Here is a 22,600-nt window from a genome sequence, read left to right on the forward strand (position 1 = left end):
TCTTTGAAGATTTTCCCCTGGATGGCCCAGGTCCTGAGGGCTTATTTTTAATTTTAAACAAGCAGAGGGGAGCACATGTTTCCCCCTCCCCATGGCCTGTCTTGTCCCCGGGGACCGCCACCTCCCCGGGGCTGGCTTAGTCTTGAACCAAAAGGAGGATGTCATCAGTGATGTCACGGACTATGTCATGAGTGAAGTAATATGTGAGGTTATAAGCATTGCGGGGGTGTAAGTTATAGTTAGCTCAGGTAACTATAACTGCTGAATTTCAATGGTTTTGTGCGATTGAAATCTGAGCCTAACTATAATGTCCCAGTAACCTTTGTTTATTACAGTGAGTAGGTGTGTGTGTGTGTATATATGTGTGTTTATTTATATATATATATATATATATATATATCTACTGCTATAGGTTGTACCATCACCATGCACAATGGTGTCATCTCATTTGTTATCAGTGATGTTATAGAACGTTATAAGAGTTATAATATTTGAGCTCATAAGCAGTGCATGGCGAGGGCATAAGTTATAGTTACCTCAGCGGGATCATGGCAGGCACCCCCACAAACCTTATGTTAAAATTTAACTTCGGGGGGGGGGGGCGGATTCCAAGGGACCTCCACTCCCCCCAACAAGGCAGGCCTATGGAGTCAGGGTATTCTGCACTCTTAGATTTTATTCATTGTTTTTTTCCAGAACACTACAACCAAGTCCTGTAAAGGCAGACACAACATTGCTCTTCAGGTGCACCCAGCCAATCAGGGCACAAGTAAGGAGGCTGACAGAGGGGAAAGAAGACCACCCTCGACCAATCAGATTGCTCTATTATTTGAAGAAGCATGCCAGCTGGACTCCCGCGTAACCACCCATCCATATATCTACAAATTTTGAATTTTTATTTCTCAAAAAGAACTGAATAGAATTATACCAAATCACAAAAATCATGCTTTCTGGGTAAAGATTTAGCTTCCTTTGAAATTTGGTATGATTCTTTTAAGCCGTTCAAACTGTGGCACTGTTCAAAATTCCATATGGAAATTGCTCTTTGGGTCTGTTTTTCTCAGCCCCGCTTGACATATCACCCTGAAGCTTTCGAGGAAGGAGCTGAGGTAGATGAACTTTTTTTGGTTAAGTTTTGTGATGATTCTTCAAACGGCACCAAAGTTATTAGCAAAAAAAACCTCTTCCTATGAAAACGTCGGCCTAACTATAACCAAGGCCACAGGAATTATGTGGCAGCAGAGGACCAAATTATGTTGCAGGCTTGACTAAATAATGTGGCTAGAAAAGAGAAATTGTGTAGCATAATGTGAAGCATTCATTCTGTGATACAGTGCCAGAATGGCCCACCTGGAGTTTGGGGGAGGGGAGGGGATGCCCGCACTGCGGGGGCTATTGTTACGCCACCGGGTGCAAAGCAAAACAACACTAGAAAATATCTAATACGTAAACAATCACTTATCCATAGTCATGTCATCACTGTCGATAGTGAGCTATTTTACTTTGCCATCAGTGTCATTAATTGTCATCTGTGACTGCTTGCATGAGGTCATGAGCAGTGCGCTAGGGTATGTAGAGTTATGATTAGCCATAACTGTCAAATTCAGTGTTTTTTTTTTTTTACTTAGTGTCCTATTGTCAATTCAGCTATGCTTTTTCGAGCGATTTGTTTTTAAAACAAGTTTTGATGTCTGAAGCGCACCATCATCGTCTAAGTTTTTTCAGTTAGTATTTTTAATGAGCTAAAGCATTAAACTTCTGTGTTGATGTAATGTAGTATGCATGCCCTTTTACTCTGTACTGTCTCTTCCTGGCACAGCAATTACAGTCACTATCTCTTACTGTGATTTGCGAGAGAGATTTCTTTAAGCTGTATTAGAACATTAGAATGTTGAGCACTCCATTGCAGACAATAGAGTGCTCCGGGCCTCTACGGGCCGATAGAAGCCTGCAGAGCAACATTATAATGTTTTTTTTTACATTCACAGCTGCTGCTGTGAACAAAGGCTTCTCGGAGCCCAAGGGGATTTAAATCTCCGTGAGGCTTTTGTTTTATTTGTTAGAACATTCTGCCCTCTAGTGGTAGAATGTTCTAATAGCCCTCCTTAACAGCCTATACCGACCATTGAAGTCCCGCTCCCTTCTTATAAGCCCTCGCCTTCGGCCTTTAACGCTGAGACGGGCCTTTAATGGCCGGTATAGCCCACTACGGCGGGTTTTAAGGCTATAGTAAGGATGGGAGTCCACATCAGAGGTGTCTGGGAAGCTGGCTCCAGCCACTGAATATAAGTAAATTGAAAGGAGGGACCCTAAGCAAGGCTATATTGGAAGAGCAGAATGATCTGGTTGGTGCAGATCTGGTGGCGAAATGGGATCATTGATGAGGGGCAGAATGACCGAATTCTAGTGATTTGATGATCTCTCTTGCCACATCCAGAAGCCAAGTATTCTTGTCAAGTGCTTGCTTGTTTGGTTTTACAGTTTGAAGCGAAGTATTGATCTGGATGCTTTGTTTTTGACCACTTGTAGTACAGAATGATGGTCTAGCATCAGGCCAGTGTTTGATGCATTTTAGGCTTGCGAGAATTGGTTGTTGGTGAGAAATAAGAGTTTAATGTTCCACCCATCTTGATGTAAAATTTGCAGCTTCTCATGAGCTGGGAGATTTAAACATAGGTCTGAGAGTATTCAGTTCTGAGCTGGTGAAAGTGATTTACAAGCAAAATTGGTCCCGCAATCAAAGAATGCTAACTAGTTTTTTTTTTTTAACTTTGTCATTTTCAAACGAAACAATGAGAAAAGAGACAGGTCACATTCGGTCATGGCTGAAATACATACAGAGATAATTCAGCTTGTACAAAGCATCACATGGCGGCGACAAGCCGCAACAGTCGTGGTATGCGTGGGTGTTGCTACGACTTTGAGGCACTTACAATCAGAGGGGATATGAGCTAGAGCTCGTAGAGGCGAAGAGGCTGCAGTGTTCCCTGCAAGTGTATGTACTGTGGTAGTGACCGGGTGTACAGGAATGTCAGGACTGGACCTGTGGAGCTACGGCGTGATGCTTTGAAGAACAAGAAGGGGATGACCGGGCGTAGTGCATTGACGGTTTGTGTAGGTGAACCTATGGAGGTGGGTGCGTTGGTGAAGTTTGGGTAGTTGCTTCGGTGTGTGCAATGAACGCCCCCAAATGTCTTTGGGACGTGATGGAGTAGGCATCGGGTCCCAATACGCTGCGAGCATCTCCTGGCAATAAAGAATGCCAACTCGTTCTTTATCATACAGCTTAGCATAGGAGAATGAGGGATCCGCAAAGTATGTGGTTTAGATTCAGTCCACTCCTCAGGATCTCTCGTCTTTAACCAGCCCAAATACTAGCGGTGTCCTTCCTGCAGATATCTGCAATTTGAGAGTGAGTATTGAAGGACAACATTCAGTGGTTGCACTCAGGTCTTTTTACAAGTATTTGTGACTAGAACTTTGGGGTGCATCACATGCCATCTCGCGGAGCATGGAGAGAATGAGTTGATCATGACATGTTGTGACTGAGCAACGTTTCCACATCACTGTTTTCTTTTAAGTTTCCATGCAGCTGCCTTGAGAATCAAAGGAAACACAACTAGTCCTAAATGTAGTTGTGAACTTTGATATAGCACTTAATCAACCTGGAGCATTCAAAGTGAGAGAAGTCGTGGAGGAACAGGAGCAGCAAAGGAAAGTAGAAAGAATTTAAGATTCCTATGGTTTGTGAAGTCAACGCATGGGCCTTCCATACGTTTTAAGCATCAAATAGGTATGTTCATATCTTTGCTGCAGTGGAAGAGATTTCCGAATGATGGAACAGTGATAATCCACAATACAGATTGGATATATTTTGACTGGAGGTTGATGATAAGAGTCGGTAGGCATTCCAGTACACAGGAAAGGGAGCAGACAGCCTAGCAATGTAGAGTTTTGAGTAACGGTCAGGTATTGAACTGAATGCGTTTTTGTTTTGCAGAATTTGCAAGGTTGTTTGGGTGAGGGGGTCTGATCCTCCTAATTCAAAGATGAGGCAAGCAGTCTAGTTTGGAGCCTGTTGCAAAATGTTTCAATATGTGAGCCGGGAAGACTGAGCCTGCTGGGTGGCCATTGTACATTGCATCAAAACGTTGCTCAGTGATGTTCACCAAAGCAGGTTTTATACAGTGTTGTAAAGTGTGATGTGAAAGAATTTAGTGAGCTATTGTCTCCCCTTTGATCGTGTATATGCCTATGCATAGTGCAAACCTAGCCAAATAGCAACAGAGTCCTGCACAAGGTCAAAGGCAGATAAGCAGTTAATGTTAATCCTGGGCAAAGCACTACGCTACGCTCGGGAAGTTTGCGCTACTTCGCCCTACGCGAATTGAACGTAGCACAGCGCAAACACGCGTAGCGGGCATTTTTTGCTTGCTCGCGGTCCTCAACGTCAAGTTGGCGACGCGAGCAAGCAAAATGACATCCCGGCGAGACTTTTTCCTCGTTCGCGATCAGCAACCTCCCGGCAGATTCTCAACGCGGGAAGGTCAGGTTTCTCATTGCGATTGGTCGCGTATGCTCGCGACCGCTCTCGATGAGAAACTACCAGTCCACGTTGAGAAAGCTGCCGCTCGAGTAAAAATCTACTCGAGCGGCAGAAAACTACAGCTCGCACTGTGCAAGATGCCATTTTCAATTATTGCACAGTGCCGGATGCTTGTCCTCACTGTGCAATCATTGAAAACAGCATCTTTCACAGGGCGAACAGGGTACTACGCAGTTCGCGAAGTGCTACGCATAGCTCGCGTAGTGCACTTTGCATAGCTACGCGTAGCGCTACTTCACGAACTACGCCCAGGGTTACTTAATGTGCGACTGGAGGAGTATCCGGGTTGTCGAAGCATCAGTGGTACTGCATTGAGACGTAGTTTCCTTTAAAGAAGTGTGTTTCAAGTTTTCCTAAATCGCAGCTGGGTTGAGGTGGTCCTGAAGCAAAAACATAACATGATAATCACTTTGCTTTATTCTAATTTTATGCTGCTTCCTGCTGCTTTGCAGACGGGTGGGCGGGGCTTCTCTGCTCTTGGAGCACGGCAGGGGAGGAGTGGTTTGCCCACTCCTAAGTGCGCAATGACTGTTTGGTCGGCAACCAGTCATGCGCACTTTCCCCGTTCTCCATGTATGCTGCATTACAGCCTGCATGGAGAACATGCCAAGGCCCCTATTCCCTGGTTGAGTATCAAACCAGGACGCTCAAAACCAATCACAGCGCTGCATTGCAGCGTTGTGATTGGTCTGGGGAGCCTCGGGGTTTTTGAGTCAAGGCTCATCCGCCATGGCGGAGGAGCCGCCACTACCGTCTTTCATTTACACTTTGAGTAGCCACTGCTAACAGAGTGCGTGCATGCTGTGCGTGTGTCATTGCATTCCACCGTGGACTGCTTCATCTAAAAGGTATTTCCTCAGATCCCCTAATAAGGGTTTGATTGAACTAAGACTTGAATAAACCTGGATGAAATTTTAATTCCGCTGGTAACACTTACGAAATTTCTCCAAAGTTTACATTACACAGTTTTAAGGAAAGAAAAAAAACATTTGGGAAAGAAAATGTAAGCTATGTTTTTTTATCAAACATAACCCTTTCAAAATATTTTTATTTGCACTTAATCGAAGCACGACACCCGAGTTTAGTAGCTGCCCTCATATTTCCTGAGCCCTACATTTTTTGGGGGTGTTCGCAGGGAGGATATGGCAAGTAAATGCAACTATGGAAACCGCTGGGAGATTTGCATTGTGGTAGGGCCTGGCAAAGTGAGGCTACAATCATTGTGGCCCATTCGTACAGCGGTACTGCAGCTCTTTTGAAGAAAACATTTCAAAGTAGAGGAGTTTCCTCAAATGCTGAGAAACAAGCTGTCTTACAAATAAATACTAGGCAAAAAGTTTTATTTTTATGGGACAAGCAATTCCAGATTTTCATTTGATGTGCTTCCCTTTATATTCCTTGTAAACTGTGCAGTTTTATGTAGCGCTTTATACTGAGGCAGTGGAGTAAGCCTATTCTAATCACCACTCACAAATTGTACTCATAAGGGAAATGAGACAGAGGCATTAATTTCTCTGGCCGATTTTCAACACCATAAAAATAGTTCCCTTATCTTTCAGGAGACTAATTGAATTATAAATCTGCTTTCTACCAGTCATTTGTTTTGCCAGTGTTCCTTCCTTTTAAGCCGAATGTTTAGATTTGCTGAGGGCCTCATCATGCCTTAATACCATTTCTTGATTTCATGCTTCCACTTGAGGATGAAATGCCTTGATGTTGGAATTTCTGGACAGTCGACGGTATCTGGCTTTAGGGGAGCGGTAATTTCAGGATGCGTTTTCAGAGGAGGCTTTCCTTTATTTTCCACAAATTGTTAAAATCATGGGTACGAGTTCCAGAAGTAATGGTGGTTCAGGGCTTTTGGCTTTTAAAGAAGCATTTTGCATTTGTGTGTTCTGGTATTGTTGATAATCCTGGTCACCTTCCAGTTATTTGTTACTTTTCAAGACAAAAAAAGTCTAGATAGTGTCATTATCAGAACCACCGTGTCCGACAGTGACCGGAGGAGCAAGGTCTCAGTTGTTCTCGATTGTAGGTCAGTGATGATGGCTTTGGGGGACCATCCTACACCTGTGTGTGCTGCGCATTAATCAGGCCCTTTGAGTGTCAAATTCCAGATACTTAAGTGGGAATAGAATGCAACCATTTGACACCCTCACATTTGAACAGCAGCCACTTGCACAATCAAATGGCCAACTGTGATAAAGGGAGTGGGTGTGAGGATGGGGTTGCAGGGCAATAAAGAGCAGATCCCAGTCACTAGATGGTGCTGTGGTCCAGTGTTGGCATATACTTTACAATATGGAAGATTTGTGCCTGTCTGAAAGGTGACGGCATTGACCTATGGCAAAGAGGGATCCAATCAACATTAGGGCGAGAGGGGATTCTTTCCCAACATTTCAGTAATTACAGTTACAGCAACTCTAGACACATCTCACACTTCATCCTGAGCCACGGTCACAATCCAGTGCTCCCTCTGCACTCTAGACTCTCAGTTTCTTTCCAAGGTGCAGTAGTTCTCCTTTCTGCCAGTCCTCACCATTCCAGTGCTTTCATTTTGCCCCTGGAATGATTGAAGAGTGCTCGTGGCTTTAGTCTTTGAAATGCTACTTCTGCTACTGTTGAAGTCCCACATTAAGTAGTGGTTTGCTTTTGAGTGCAGTCTGCTTTTATAGCAGAACCCTGACTGGATTTGTGGCGATATTGTGGATGCCATGAGATCCAGTATGCCCACTAGGATGGACACATCTTTACCAATCCCATTCCTCTAGTCTCCCAGGGAGGAAGTCCCCAGCATGCACCAGAGTTATTATTATCGATGCCTCGGGGGAAAGAGGGGTTTTGGAAGCAACCATCCCCGTTTGGGAGGGGAGTTTGTGAACAACAAATCCACTAATGGGAGGGGACTCAGCAATACCTGGCCATATCCTGCCATGCGCTGGTGTTGAGGGTGCCCAATGTCGCAACGGGTGGAGGCGCCGCAAATTTACTTCTGGCATTTAATGGCTTAGTAAAAAAACAACATGCCTTTGAGCAGTAATTGGTGAATTCCACACGAGTGCCGCCATTCTGGGAGGACAAGTAATAAATTATCTTCATTGTTCCAAAGTCGAAGTGACAAGTTTACTACAACGTGCTACAGATGTCTTGGTTCATAATACAATGATCAAGCCCTATAGAGACTGGAATGGATGGGTATGTAGTCTAGTACAAAATTCAAGATTTAGGCACTGGAAGTCCTAGACTACCAGTGTCTGCCTCAAGGTGGTATTGAGAACCTCCAACTCCCATATGGCACTGGGGTGCCATTCACTAGAACTCCCCATCAATGTCATTTGAAGTTATTTCTGGTCATGAGAGGCAGTTCAATTATGTTTCTTGTGCTATGGCCCATATTGTTTACAGTTAGCAATAGCCAGTGCTACGTACATTGATAGAGGTTAATATGTCTATTATTTCAGTGTATAGGAAAAGGCCTTTTTAATGACCAATATTCAAGTTATGCACTATTTACGTGTTTTTCTTTTGACCAACATGCAATTGTGCAGTTTCTTTATTTGAATGCTAACAGCTAAAGAAACAACTGAAAACTGACCAATTTTATTTCTTGGGGCATTTTACCATTTTTGTGCACTTTCCCATTCACATTCAAAGAAGTGAACTTTCTTTGGAGACCAAAAAGTATGTAGTACCATGATTGTTTTCTTCAGAAGCCCTAAATGTTAATTATTTTGCTTAGACTCAACCTCATTACTCTTACGATAGAATTTTACAATTGTTATTTTGTTTTGTGCCCATAATTTAATCTCCGATCACACTGATGTTTAATAAAGAATGTACAGCTAAGATAAACCTTGCTCACCTTTGAGTTGGTCTGACATTGACATATCAAATGTGGTTTCATACTGTCCTAATCCAAGTCATTTTTTTTCTTAATTTATTTATAAGGGGTCTGACCTACATGTATTTAAAATAGCCAGTTGCTAGTGTGACTGTCTCACTGTTTGTCTTAGAAGCTTAACAAGGATAGACTACACTACAGCTATTCTAGATAAATATTTATTCAGTTGTGTCATACGCTAGTTGGGCTTTACCCTCTTGAAAATCTGACTTCTGCCACAAAACTTTGTAGTGATTACAGTGAGTGTACTGAACAACCGAGTTAAGTCCAGTTCAGACTGGTATGCTATATTCAACATTAGCGACTCTTTAAGGTGATAACACTTAGAAAGGCTGCAATTTTACATGGACATTGAGTTACTTTGGTTTGCGTTTTGGCAAACAGATTGTGAATAGAAACGCATATTTTCATTTGAGTGATAAGGGTCACCCATCGGCATTTCTCCATCTATAGGGGACACCACTGTTAATCACACACCTTACCTGTGTATTTCTTGGTGTTCAGATTGCCCATATATAATAATAATAAAGATGATATACATTTTTTAATGCAAAATTTCTTGAATGCCTAATGTATTCATATTTCCTATAAATCTCCTCCATCTTCTGAATGCACACATTTTATTCGTAGAAGCTCCCTTTTATGTTGGACTTGCGAGCCTGGGTCTATTCTTTTCGAGCTTATGGTGTATTAACTGCCATAGGGTGTGTGCTGGACAAAACGGATAGTTTTGGCCCTTCACTGCGATGCGCTTGCAAAGGTAAGCATCTTGTAACATTAGGTATGTCTGCGTGTGCTTATAAAGCGCAAACCTTCCTAGAGAACCACACATTTCTGTAAAAGAAGGTATTTAGAATCAGGAGCTGGGGTGCAAAAGAAGCGGAATAGGGAAACGTGTGGGTTGGGGCGCATTTCAGTGTTGAGGGGAGCAAGGTTTACAGTGATGCATTGGGCAGGGAAGGGCCGAAGCATGGAAGGGGGGTAATAACTGTAATAGATGAGATTAAAATAGCTGAATTGTAGGTATTCTCTCCAGGAGCAGTCTGGTAACCCATATAATCTAGATATCCATATAATTTGACCTTGGTGGCTCTAATATGATTGGCCTCATGGAAGCCATTTCTTCCCACGTATTAGTGGAAACTTGCAACAAAACAATGTTACCCATGACTCAAATGCAAACTACAAACTAATTTAGGGCGTTGTGTTTTCAAGGTCTTCTCAAAGGATATATAAGGTGATCAAATCTCTTTTAGAGCATTTAAAAATACATGTTTTTAGTTTATAATGGTAGCACTGGGTCTTCACAATAATGTCGTATGATTCGTCTGCAGACGGCTTTGGAGCTCCTGTGAATGGCAAAGCTCTGACATGCTTTAGAGCGTAGCTTGCCTGCAGGTGGTGTTAGGAAGTTAGTTCTTCTTCAGAGATCTCCTCTTTGCAGCACGCTCCTCGGTTACCCAGCAGAGAGGGCTTTGGAGGAGGCAGCACTAAACCCTTTGAAGAAGGAACCCCATTAAACATACAGTATTTTGTGGGTTTTTTTGATTCCACCTTTGGAAGCCCAGGCGTCATTACTTACATTGGTAAGTGTTTGGTCACTGGTCCTTCTTATAAGACCACAATCTAAAACCGAGGGTGGCAAGTGGAATTCAAAGTATTTATTTTGCTTTCTAGCATCAAATTGGTCCAGAAACCTACTTCATTAGCCAAGCAAATTGCACACTAACCCCATTGACCGGAAACCTCTGTTAAACCGCTGCAGCAGTGTCTGTGGTTAGATCAACAGTGTAACCCACAGTTCATTTCAAAGCATGTCACCTCCGTCTGCATTCTGGTGTCCGGCTTCGACTGCGCTTCCCGGATTGCTGTAGCGCTTTCTTTGCAAAGCTGAGATGACCGCTGTTGCGTAAGACCGCAAGAAGCCACAGATCTTCTAATTCTAACATAAAATGTATGATATTTTAACTAAATGTACGTGTATTGTTTTAAGTCATACAAGTAATACCCTTGCAGACTGCACATAGGCATTTGTTCATACACATATAATATAGCGACCAATAGCCTGTTACAATGGTTCTTGGGATGGTCAAAGCTTACAATATTAAACTGACTTTCCATTGTTTATGTACATTTTACTGCTGAATTGCTGAATTCCTGCACTTTATTAAAATAAATAAAATAGAAGTTAACAGTTTACGTGTATTAACTGAATAATGTCAGCACTCCCGTGAAGTGCTGAAATGTACGCCTTTACGGCATAGGGGGTGGGGTGGGTGTCTCCCCTTTTTGGCAGTCACCAGTTACGTCGAAAGCCTGTGGATACATTTGAGGTATAGGAGGATCAGGGCTCCCCTCCACATTCTGCAGGGGGGGGGGCATCATTCTGTGTTACACCACTGCTACCTTGTCCTTTAATCTGCAAACTGTGCATGAGCGTTCCAAAAATATTGTAAAACTATTCAGGTTAGATGTTATTTTCAGCGGGCTCAAAATACTGAAAGAAATGCTTGTACCTCTTCAAATTGTTTCAGACACAGTGTTGAATGGAGGTGGAGGTGATATACCACACTGTTTAGACCTCTCTCTGGACTTCAGCCCTCACTCATCCTTGGTCTCTCTTCTCCATAGAGGTGGGCGAGCCATTGAAAGCTCAAACCAGTTTTGAGCCCGTCTCTGGCTCAGCTCGAGGCCCTGTTGAAACCTCGAGCCCATAACGAGCCAGGTTTTCATGTGACTTCAGCCTGCCTGTCCCATGGATGTGGCGTAAGGGTCAGAGCTGTTGACTTTGGAACTGGGGAAACCGGTCCAAGACTTAGTCAGCTCAACACCCTGTGATTTAGGGCAAATCACTTAATCTCCCCTGCTTATAAACAAAGCAGGTGTACTGTAACTGGTTCTCATGTAGAGTGCTCCAGTACCTTAGGGTCGAGTTTGCGTTATATTTTTCTAATAAAGTGCACTAAAGTAAAAACAAAGCCTTAACATAAGGAAAGACAAATTTACTGTCTGATTTGTTCTAAGTGAAACTAGAAACCCTAGATAAATCATGGCTTACGTGCTTAAATTGTGTGATCTTAGGCAAATATATTATTTTACCAAAAATCTTTTTTCTTTATTATCACGTATGAAGGCACTTTCAAATATGTGAGTTTAATTTTAATAAGTATTTCTCGGTGTTAATGTCAAAGCTTCCATATGTTAAAGAAATACATTTTTTTAATTTTGAATAGACTTCATTATATTTTACGTGATGTTTGTTGTATGTTTTACATGGCAAATATTTTCAGGGCTCGACTCTGGCACGGGCTCTAAAATCCGATCCAAAACCTTGGCTCGGCTCTCACTTTTGATTTGTTGGCTCGCCCACCTTTACTTCTCCATTCCCCGGTTCCCCGCCCATCCCTCTCCCCCCCCCCCAACATCTGTTTCCCCTCACAGATACACCAGTTCACTCCTTCTGAATCCAGATGTGGCTGACCTGTGGAACGTCGGTTAGGAACGTGTTGTCAAAGGCACTGACGTAGAGTAGGAAGATGGCGTGCCCCTAGGTAGACTTTGCTGTTTCTTTCCACCAGTGACAATATCTGATTGAAAGTGCCCCACCCCTTCACTCAGGAAACTATCGGCAGAGTCAGTCTCCATCCAGTCGGAAACGTCTCCCAGAACTCCCCATCCCGGATAATTAGCGCTGCCTCCTTGCAGCTCGCCGCGAGCCTCCAGCGTGTGTTTCCACAGTAACTGGCTTTGTCGAAAGCTCGTCCTGCTCACCCGTGGGATGGCAGGCCTTGGACGGCGGCTACCTTGCGTCACCCCTGATCTAGAAGAATGCACCAGCTTCATACCTTTATCTTTGAGCACACAGCTCTTAGAGCCAGTGGGATATTAGAATATTTAAAACACAGTGCATGCCTACAGGTAGTACCGCACCAGGCATCCAAAGGCATAGCTGCATTTGAAAATGTATTTTTGTTTTCTTCCGGTTGGATATGCCGCAGCAGACTTTTTAAGGCAAAGTGGGCTGTGGCCCAGGGCTCCTGCCTTTCAGGGGCCCACTGATGGAGCCAGCTCTCTTCTGTAGAGTCTCTTGCCATGATGACCTTGAATAATTTTTAAACAGATTGTTGCAAATAGCATTTTTCTTTAATTAATTTTTATGTGGTTAATGTGTGGGAGTCTATTACATATATTTTGCAGACAAATGTTTGTTTCATGCAACATCCATAAAAAAAGTTTATTTTAGATCCAAACAGAATCTCACACATGAGAAATGGGAAGGTGTCACAGAGATTATTTGCAGAAACATTATATTGGATTTAAACACATTTAGAATTTGTACCAGTGTGCCTGTGCACAGTCCGTGACCTGGTCAAAGAGAGCATGAAAGAGCTGAAAATGGATCAGAAATTTAAATCTGATCCGAACAGGGGCCCCCAAAATACGTTTAGCTCAGGACCCCCAAAACCCTGAAGATGTCAGGGGTGGTGGAGTACTGCAAATGGTTTTCCAGGCAAATGCTTTTGTCCAATGTGTGTTCTCGCTGTCAGATAAGTGTAATGAAGGCCTGGTGAACGTTTGCAATCCAGATTGTGTGTGCTTCTTAAAACAAATACTGCGCTGTCCTGCCGGCAAGCGCTCTTCAGTTGACTTAATGCTTTAGGAATACAGTTCGACACTGTTTATTTACCACACTTTGAGAGAATTCATTTTTTGAGGCACCAGGTATTTGTTTTCAACTTCAAATTCAGTTGGCCCAATCTGTTTTTCAGCTCTCCTTAGTGGCGCGCAATTAAGACTTTACCTACAGTAGACTTTTTATGCCCAGCACAAAATATATATGTGCAGGGTCGGAATTGGGAAGGCGGGCATTGGTCGATGCCTCAGGGTCATCCGGTAGGCCGTTTTTTGGGGCATCTATAAGCCGGCCCAATAGACTGGCTTTCTTCCTCACTCCCCGCCAGGCCACTTTAATGTGGCGCTAGCATCACAGAGCACTCCCCCGACATGCTGTTTGGGATGCCATTTTCTTTAACAGTGTCTGCGCTTTTTGTTTGCTTTTACGCCGTTCGCTGTTTTGATTCTGGTCGAATATTACTTGAGTGCAAGACAAGTTTCCATGTGTTCAAGGAGCTAACATGCAAATTCTCTGTTTCTATCCAAGCGGAGACACATTTATGTTTTATCGAATTATAGGAAATAATTTTCTTTATTCCTCCTTGTTTTAATTTTACTTATTGTTTTATATTTACCTCTCAAATAGAAGACAATGCGACTGTTCAATTTTGTGTTTCTCAGTCTTTGTCCTGCATGTATGCAATTTCCTAATGTGTTTTTCCTCCGGACTAATGTACACATTAGCCAGCAGCACTGACCTTAATGTCTACCACGTTTCCTATCTGGCAAATTGTTTTAGTTCCTTGATATGTGTATTTAAGAATAAAGAGTCCACCTTTTCTACAGCAATATCACCCTTCACACTGCTCAATCAATCTCTCGATCTTCTCACTCATAAGTGCCATGTTGGGTTTTCTGGTGTGGTTCAGACACAGTCCACCTGTATGGAGTAAACCACTGGCCCTGAGTGAACGTATAATGCGGATGCATGTGAAAAGGTGTGTGTTTTAAACAGTATATAACGCTCACTTTACCTTTGAAATAGCACCCTTTTAATGAAATATTAAAATGCATGGCCTTCTAGGTTTGTCCTTAGAATGATATATGCATCTTAGGACAGTCCTACGGCGGGGCCGCTTCCTTTTTGTACTTCGTCCTCACATGAGGTTTATTGCCTTGAGCAGTGTCGTAAGCGAGAGCTTGTATTAATAACTAACACATTACAGGTATCTATGGAGAATTTGTGGTTAGTATGGATAAGTTGATAGGAACTTAAAGGAGTCTGTAGGGTGGATCAAAGATGGATAAGAGACTTGTGTTCTATTTTAAACGGCTGCTTAGCGTAATCAATAGTCAAATTAGGCAGGGTGGTGCAAGAAATTGTCTGCACTAAATAAAGTATTATTTTAATGTTTTCTTTCCATTACCCAAAATGTCAACTGTACCACATCTGCAGTTATAGGAATACTCAGGTGTCATCTTAGGTGGTACCCTAGAGGTTGCATCTACCTTGCCCCTTGAATCGAACCTGATGCCACAGGCTGCATGAGCACTAGAGTGCCTGGAATGCCGGAAGTTGTGGAGGTTGGTGCTATGGGCAAAGTGCCAACATGGAGTCTTTGTCAATAATTGGGCTGATACTTAGTGGATCTTAACATGGCCTCCTCCTGGCGTACAAACTGGTCGGTTCTTCCATTTGTATTTCTTAATATTAACCCAGAATCACTACAAAACCACACAGTTTAATTCTTCAGAATGTGCGATGCTGTTCATAAATCACTTTGTTAAGAGGTTTTAGGAATCATGCCGGCCTTGCATAGAGATTTGGAAGGCGCTCTGTTTTGTGGAGTTTAATGAAAGCAGAGCTAGAATGTGCCTGTTCCATGGGTCACGGATCTACAACTTTGAGTGGACGTATCACAGTTCAAATTTGGTGAATATCTGTGAAAATAGGGTGGGCGGATTATTGTTTCCCCAAATAATTACAAATTAAAGATTTTGATTGCTCATTGTGCTACAGTTACGGTGAACATGTTAAAATGGAACTGTAGCCGTCACAGATGTTTTTGTTCGCTGGGTAACACTTATCACCCCCGAAACCCCTTTTTCCCGCTCAAATTCTCTTGCCCAGAATTATAATTCTGGAGTAATTTTTGTGGGGACACCAGGAAGCACATTCTTAGAGATTAATAAGATCACTTTCTTTCACACTGGTCAAGGCTGGACTTCTTGTTTGAAGACTGTAAACACTAAGGTACGGAAAGACACAGATGCCCCTGTAGCTCAGCACCAGGCCAGAAGAATAGATGTAGTCCATGTCAGAGCTATTCCGTTACTAGAGAGGGGCTGTACGCGCATAGCTGGATTCCATCCATCACCAGGAACGAGGTCTCCCCTCCAGCTAGGACCGTCATGCACCAGAAGAGAGGTTACACCAGCATGCAGAGAGCATGCACCTTAAAAGGGTAGAAGTTGTACCTACTTGACAGGGGCCCATCCATTAGTGGGAAAGAAGCTGCTCAACTGGATAGGCTCTGGTACATTGCTCGAATTGAAACGGCACCCGCTTGCCAGGCGCTCATGCTTGAACAGCAGGGAGGCCGTGGTCTTCAGTAAACTCTTGCTGCTTGAACAAGATGATTTCAACTGGTCCTGCGACTAGATCTTAAAAAGTGTTTCTTGCAAGAGCCAAACATGAAAGGCTATGGTAAGGTTTGCGTAGGTGGCCAATCCAAACCACAATTAGATTCCCTTAAATATATTTTTGTATGCATACATTTGGGTATAGCAGAGGATTTGGATTGTCATTCTCGGTTTTGTGGGCAGGGCAAAGAGGTAGATATTTTTTACTGGTGCTAACCTTTGATTTAATGTATCTGAGAATATCAGAAAATAAATAAACTCAAAAATAATGATTTTCTAAAGGGATAGATGTACTTATTTACCTGTGGGAAGTAATGGCTAGCCTTCATTCATGGCTATTATGCTGTAGTGAGGAAAGACTAGTCAGGAAGCCTTGCTTCGCTTATAGGCTTATAAGTTGATTTTTAAGAATATTTATTATTTTAGCGCTTCTCCATATTTGTAGATAAACACCGAGTAAGATCTTCGTCCCAAAGTAAAGTAAAATGAATGGATTTGAATTAGGAAAGACTGTGCAATGCTATAGAGCCTATTACAGCGATTGTGTTTGTAAACGTTTGTGTGAATATCGTGCTTGTGAACGGTGCCGAATGACAGACCTGGAAACTGAAGCCCTGCGTTTATCCACAGATGAGGTACAGCACAGACAGTGGCAGTACAGACTTCCTCACATTTCCCTGCCAGTGCGTCTCAACTCTGCTTTCCAAGGACAACCTCCAGTGGGTGAGAGGGTTGTTCAGTTTCTTCTTTGTTAAAATGTGTTTGTTGGTGGTTCATGTCCGTTGTAAAAAGTGTGCACAGGTATTGTATCTTGATAGTGTGAGATCGGTTGAGCATCACGCCGATGACCATGGGGTCCTTTGCTTCTCTGTTAACACTACGTAGAAAGTTGCCAGTTGAGGTGGTGGACTTGACTAGCCTTTCACCTGCATCCGGGTGATACTGTCTACCTCCTAGTTCTACTCAAACCACTTAGCTGCCAAGCAGTGATGGGGTTTCTAACTTTTCCAAGACCTACAGGTCAATAGTTCTGGCCCAATTCAACAGACCTGTGCCCCGGCAGCTCTCTCAGCGGTACAGTTTGTAATGATAGTTTTTGCTCACAAACGGCTTTCTAAATTAAACTGAAAAGCCACTCTCAAGCTGTAAGCCAGAAGTGAGGCAGTTACTACAGAACTGGTTTAATTTGTATTTGCAAAACATGAATGTTATTAAAAAATTGTAAAGAATGTAAACATGAAAATCATGGAATTGACAGGTTTGGGCCATGAAGTTGGGGAAAATAGCAAATGCATTAGGTCACCTACACTGTGAATCGGATGCCGTCTACTAATTAACCTCTATTTGCATGTTTGTAACATCGTTTCGTATTTGCATGCTTCTGTCTGTGTGAACTCTCCCAGCGTAATGTACTATTTTAATGTGATTAAACTGTGTGCAGGGTCCTACCCCTTCTCAAGGTAAGTGGTGGTGCTATTCAGCAGCAGCAAATTAAAGTTTTGAATTTACCTAAAATGAAATTTTATTTTTTAATTTGTTGTCTTACATAACGCAAACTCCACCCAGCCGGGTTTTAGAGCTATGTTGACTATAGGTGTGAAGAACACAAAATTCAACCAATGCCATAGCTTTTCTTTAGTGATGATTTGATCATAGGCTATAGGAATGCAAGTGTTCTATTGCAAACCTCAGATTCTTTGGATGTTGCAGTTCAGTTCTCATTAAACTTTGTTTTCAGTCATTTCAAATGCTTGGCAGAAAATGGTAACAAGGAATGATCTTGTTTTTCTCAGTGAGTAGGCAACGGGCTGGTGCCAAAGTGTGCCCTGAATTTATGTTGGTACTAAGCGATGGTTCATATTCACTTATGCTGGTAGTCCGGACTCCACCTAAGCTCTGTCACCAGGTGAATAGCCATCATGTACCAGTGGGACCGGAGTGGGAGTCCCTGTTTTTTTATTTATTACAAGTCAGTGTGAAAGGAGTGGAAAGTCCTCCAAGACAGTGGGAGACCCCGCTGTCCTGATCACATGTCAGCAGGACAGGAGAGGGAGGCCCACTGTATTCATCACAAGACAATGGGACAGGAGTCTGAGACCTTGTCGCCTCTAGCCCACACCATATCCTTACGGGTCCTCAGCCGTCTCTTTACCTCTTTGACAGGATGAATAAACAAGCCTTGGCATAGCCAATAGGTCTCGCCTTTGGGACCTTATAAGTGTTCAGCCATGCAACAGTTGCATAACTAAATACTTATAAGGTCCCAAAAGCGAGACCTATTGGCTATGCAAAGCATCCGTGCGGCCGTGAAAGTAAAAGTGATCGTGATCACGCTCAAACATCAAAGCTCCCGTGCGGCCACTAAAGTGAAAGTAATCGCGGTAAAGCGCGGCGCGCGCGTGCCCTCGCACATGCACTGTAGCTCTAGGCTGGCCTGGTAGCACTTTTTGGAGCCCTCTCAATAAGTCTCGCCAGACCAGCGCATGCGCTGGGTCAGGTGAGACCTAAAAATCACTAGGGGTAGCCACCAATCTTCCAGTGTGGTCTTCTTTCCCAGAAACAGCTAAGGCTAACCAGCCCTAAGTGAAACGATTTTTAGAAGTACGGAAATACTTTGGGTCTGGTTTGCAGCTTGGTGGTAATGGAGAATAATCCTCTGTTTGAAGGTATTGCCGAATTTGAAAGAGAATCCTCTGATGGAATTTCCTCTCAATAGATGTATTATGGTCGAGGAAACCCTGCCAGTGGATTCACTTTTGAATGTAGCACTTCCTCTGCATATTGGATGATTTTCCATCGCTGTCCTACTCTTAATCATATCTTGGATCCAAGTGAGTGGTAGCAGCAGACCAGATGAGAACCATGAAGTGCTGGAAAAAGAGTTCGGCTGACCCCCTCCTCAAGCTTCCTGTGGTGGCCGTGCTGCATTTGCTTCTCTTCCCCACTCTTCCCCACGTGAAGTAAATCCGCCATGGGGTTGGACCATTTTCCTCCATCTGTGGCAGAATCGTGTTTAGAATGTTCGCTCTCTCACTCTGGGTTTGTTTACCTTTATTGTTCGAATGAAAGCAGTGCGAGTTGTTTTGAGGCTTTGACTAACCTGCAGGCCTTTTTAGCCCCGTGTACCCTCGTTTTTAGCCATATCTATATGCATATGTTCAGTGCAATGAGTCCTTACCATTGTAAAGCTTTAGGGTAAGTGTGCTGCTAGTTTTCCGCATTACTCAACTGAAGCCTTTTACCTGTGCTTTAATTCACTAGCAGCCAGGAAACATGCTCAAATGGATGCTATGTGTCAGCTATTTGGCAATACTGAAATATGAAGCATTTTTAAGTATGTACAGAGGTGTAGCTACTATAGATATAGCATGTGCAGTGCACTGTGGCCCATTTGAACCCTTACGATGGCTCTATTTGACTTCCCCCAACAGCAGTCATGGGGAAATTGTTTCTGCATGCACCAGGGCCCATGTCACCCTTGCTACCCTACTGAGTATTTGTGGGAGAACTGCAATGTATCTAGCTCCCACCGTCATGGCTCTGAACTGGACGCTTCTGTCTATTGATCAGACAATCTTTTAGGACATTGCAGACTACTTGGCGCATTGCTTTCAATCCTTTTCTGTCTTTCTGATGCTTTTTTATTTAACAGAAATGCTAATTTGGGAACGATAATGCTATATTAATCCACTGATTCATGAACTAATAAAACTTGGTTTTCATTGTAAAATAATAGTGGCTGAAATATGTTAAAATCATTTTTACTGGTATTTCAATGTTTTCTTGAATCTTGCATCCCCAAGCAAAGCCTAATATCATCATTAAAAGTGTCCCATAATGAATGAACTAACGTACAAAATACGTGAGCCCGACAATGGGAAGGAGACATTGCATGAATGATTAAACCTATCCGTTGATTAGTTGTATGTTAATGTGATACATGAGGGTTGTGTTCTGAAGGTTACTATCACACCCACGAGTGCTAATGATGCAGCCATGAGTTTGTGTTGTCGAGGCAAAGCCATCTTAGTTGTTAATTGCAAAAAGCATCGAAGTGTGAGTCGTCTGCTAAAGTTGCTGATGATGAAGAGCTGAGTAGTTGCAACATTTTTCTGCGAGACTCTTTCAACCTCCAAAGAATAATTGCACCTAATATATATATATATAATATCAGCTGTTCCATTCGAACTGTGCACATATATATATATATATATATATATATATATATATATATATATATATATCTCACCAGATTTTCCCTTTTTACCAAAGAGAGGTTGCCGCACACCTCAACGTTGATCAAATTAATTTAATACCAGCACAGCATTGGCAGAAGTCCTGACATGTTTCGGTCACCATTGACCTTTCTCAAAGGTTCGCCATTGACATCAAGGAGCTGAGCAGAAAGCCTACAAGTCACTTGCACATATTTATAGTCATTTGCCCCCTAGTGGACATCCTGATGGGTTAGTACATTGCATGCTGGTACTTGCGGTTTTTTCTGCCCCTTGCTTTTTATCCCTCCAGTGGGTGATGCCATTGCAATGTTCTCTTGGCTGTTGTGGTTTGGAACGTTGTGTCTCTGCAGCATATTTTCGAAGCTGCTGAGAACCATGCCGAAGTCAGTCTCCGGCGGCTGCCTGTTGCCCTTTACGCCTTCGCGAGCACACAAAACGGTCCACTGTCGGGCAAACACGGCGCTCTTGCTGGTGGTGCGTCATATATATATATTTTTCAGGCTGAGAGCGCCATATAAATTATAAAAAAAGGAACTAGGGAAAACTTGGTGGTTCCCACGTTTTAGGTAGGAAGTTGCTCCTTTATATGGAACACTCTACAACACCACAGATGCTCTAAAAGTGCTCACCTCAAATGTCTGTGTTTCCAGTAGAGTTATTTTGTGCTAGAAAAAGACATTTGAGGTGAACAGTTTCAGGGTGTTGTAAAGTGTTCCATATAAAGGAGCTGCTCTCCACCTAAAACTTTGGAAGTACCCAGAGTTCCCTACTTCCTTTTTTTTTTTTTTTTTACACACACCTGCACTATATATACATACATAATTTCTAAGCAAATTTATTTTTAGCACTAAATACATGCTTCGTGAATGTTTAATGTCCAATCTAATCTTGGCTCCCATATCTTTTACTTTGACCATGCTGGTCCCAAGAAATCAGCCCCGCCTTGTGATGATGCGTAACATCCTTGGGTTGGAAGTCTTTGACTATTGTAAATAACTTTTGTACTACCACCTGCTTAGTGTAATTATTCAAAATCGTCCTGGAAATTGGTGGACTCAATGTCCAGATAAATTAAGCCGTCCACGTGGCCTCCAGAGATCAGAGTGTCCGTGTATTCCACACAGGCCAATGTGGGTGGCATTTGTAAAGCCCTAAATGGCATCTTGCGTTATTCGCTGTACAACCCTAAGTTATGGTGGCTGGATGTCTCCGTACCATTGAGATACCTCATTTTTATATCTTGGTTTCCATTTACTAAGTCAGTGCTTTGTGAGCTGGAGTCTTTAAAGTCACCTGTTCCATTGGAACTAATGTGCACGATCTGGTGATATCGCCATTACCTTCCCAATGGACACTGCCAGGGCTTGCTCTTTGATGCGAAGTATCATGAGTATCTAGGAAATGCATATCTTGCGGCTTGAGATTTGACTCATGGGCAACTGCTTTGCACAGTCAACTTGTAGCAATTGTGTGATAGTGGCCGGCAGGCCACTGCTCTGTAACCATTTGCCTTAGAGTACTATTCAATAAATAGCAAAGGGGCCAATAATGCTGAATGCAGCACCTACCTTACCGGTCCAGGAAGTAATACCTACAAATAAAGCGCCCCAACAGTTTAGTTGGAGCCTGGGCCTGAAAAGGTGAAGCCGGACCCAATGGGGACCGGGATAAACGCCACCTGAAGGCAGGAAGCCACCCCCGCCCAACCCCCAGATCAAGTCGCAAAGCCCGCAAAATGGGGCAGGATTGGTTCCCCAGGGCAGGCTACAGCCCCCCCATTCCGGGGGCGAGCTGTTGAGCGGTGAGGTGAGATAAAAAGGGGCACAAGGCCCACTGAGCACAAACCCCCCTCTCGTGGAAAATGAAGAAGGAATCCCACCACCCACTCCAGAAGGAGGCGGGCGTCGCAGCCACAAGGGTAGAGGTGAAGCGGAAGAAACCCTAGAAAGTATAGACAAAAGAGATAAATTACTAGATGTAGATGGAAGGCTCACACATTGTCCTTGGGATGCCTTACGGCAGAGGCGCTGAGGGAGCTAAGAACGGCACACAGCCACAAACAGAGTAGATGTGATGTTCCCACAGGGCCCTTGGAATGCCTCATGGCAGGGGTACCGAGGAAGCGAGATGTCAGAACTCAGCCTCAGACTGGATAGATGAAATACTCACACAGGGTCCTTGGGATACCACACAGCAGGTACCTGGAGGAGCAGGTAGAGGCCAAAAAGGGGTTGAAGGAAAGTGGGGCGGCACTTGCAGCCCGGGCAGGTCCTGACGGACACCAACCAAGTCGGTAGCAAGTTGAAGCCTAGCACCGTTGAAACAGAGGCCCAGACATTTGGAACCCTCCCCAGAAATTGGTCTGTCTGAGAGCAGATAATGACCAAGAATGGACTGAAAGAATTATAATTGCAAATACGGTAAATGTGTTAACATGGATGTTATGAATGGCCATGAAAATTGCGATATGTATAACCATGTTATGTTTAAATAAACCGACCATTTAAGGTGCCAAAGCACGTTGTCAGTGGTGTGTTTTAAAGGGTAGGATGGACGCAGTTGGAGTTGGTTGAGGGAGGGGGAGGGGACTCGCCTCTT

The 22,600-nt window shown here is 43.3% G+C and overlaps 1 protein-coding gene across 18 annotated transcripts in view; it reads left to right on the forward strand.

Moving 5' to 3' along the window:
* Nucleotides 1-22,600, forward strand: part of DIP2C (DIP2 acetate--CoA ligase C (putative)) — a 1,028,010-nt gene that overhangs the window by 274,270 nt on the left and 731,140 nt on the right. For 10 of the 18 annotated variants that reach the window (XM_085631919.1, XM_085631922.1, XM_085631921.1 and 7 more), the window contains exon 2: nt 16,395-16,487. The exons of 6 other annotated variants lie outside the window; for them this stretch is intronic. In XM_085631919.1, the coding sequence (XP_085488045.1) occupies nt 16,395-16,487 (93 nt within the window). The remainder of the gene's footprint in view (nt 1-16,394; nt 16,488-22,600) is intronic. 2 more of the 18 variants (XM_085631938.1, XM_085631937.1) reach the window with 1 other exon arrangement.

The sequence above is a fragment of the Triturus cristatus genome, chromosome 10 (genome assembly GCF_964204655.1).
Source record: "Triturus cristatus chromosome 10, aTriCri1.1, whole genome shotgun sequence".
NCBI lineage: Eukaryota > Metazoa > Chordata > Amphibia > Caudata > Salamandridae > Triturus > Triturus cristatus.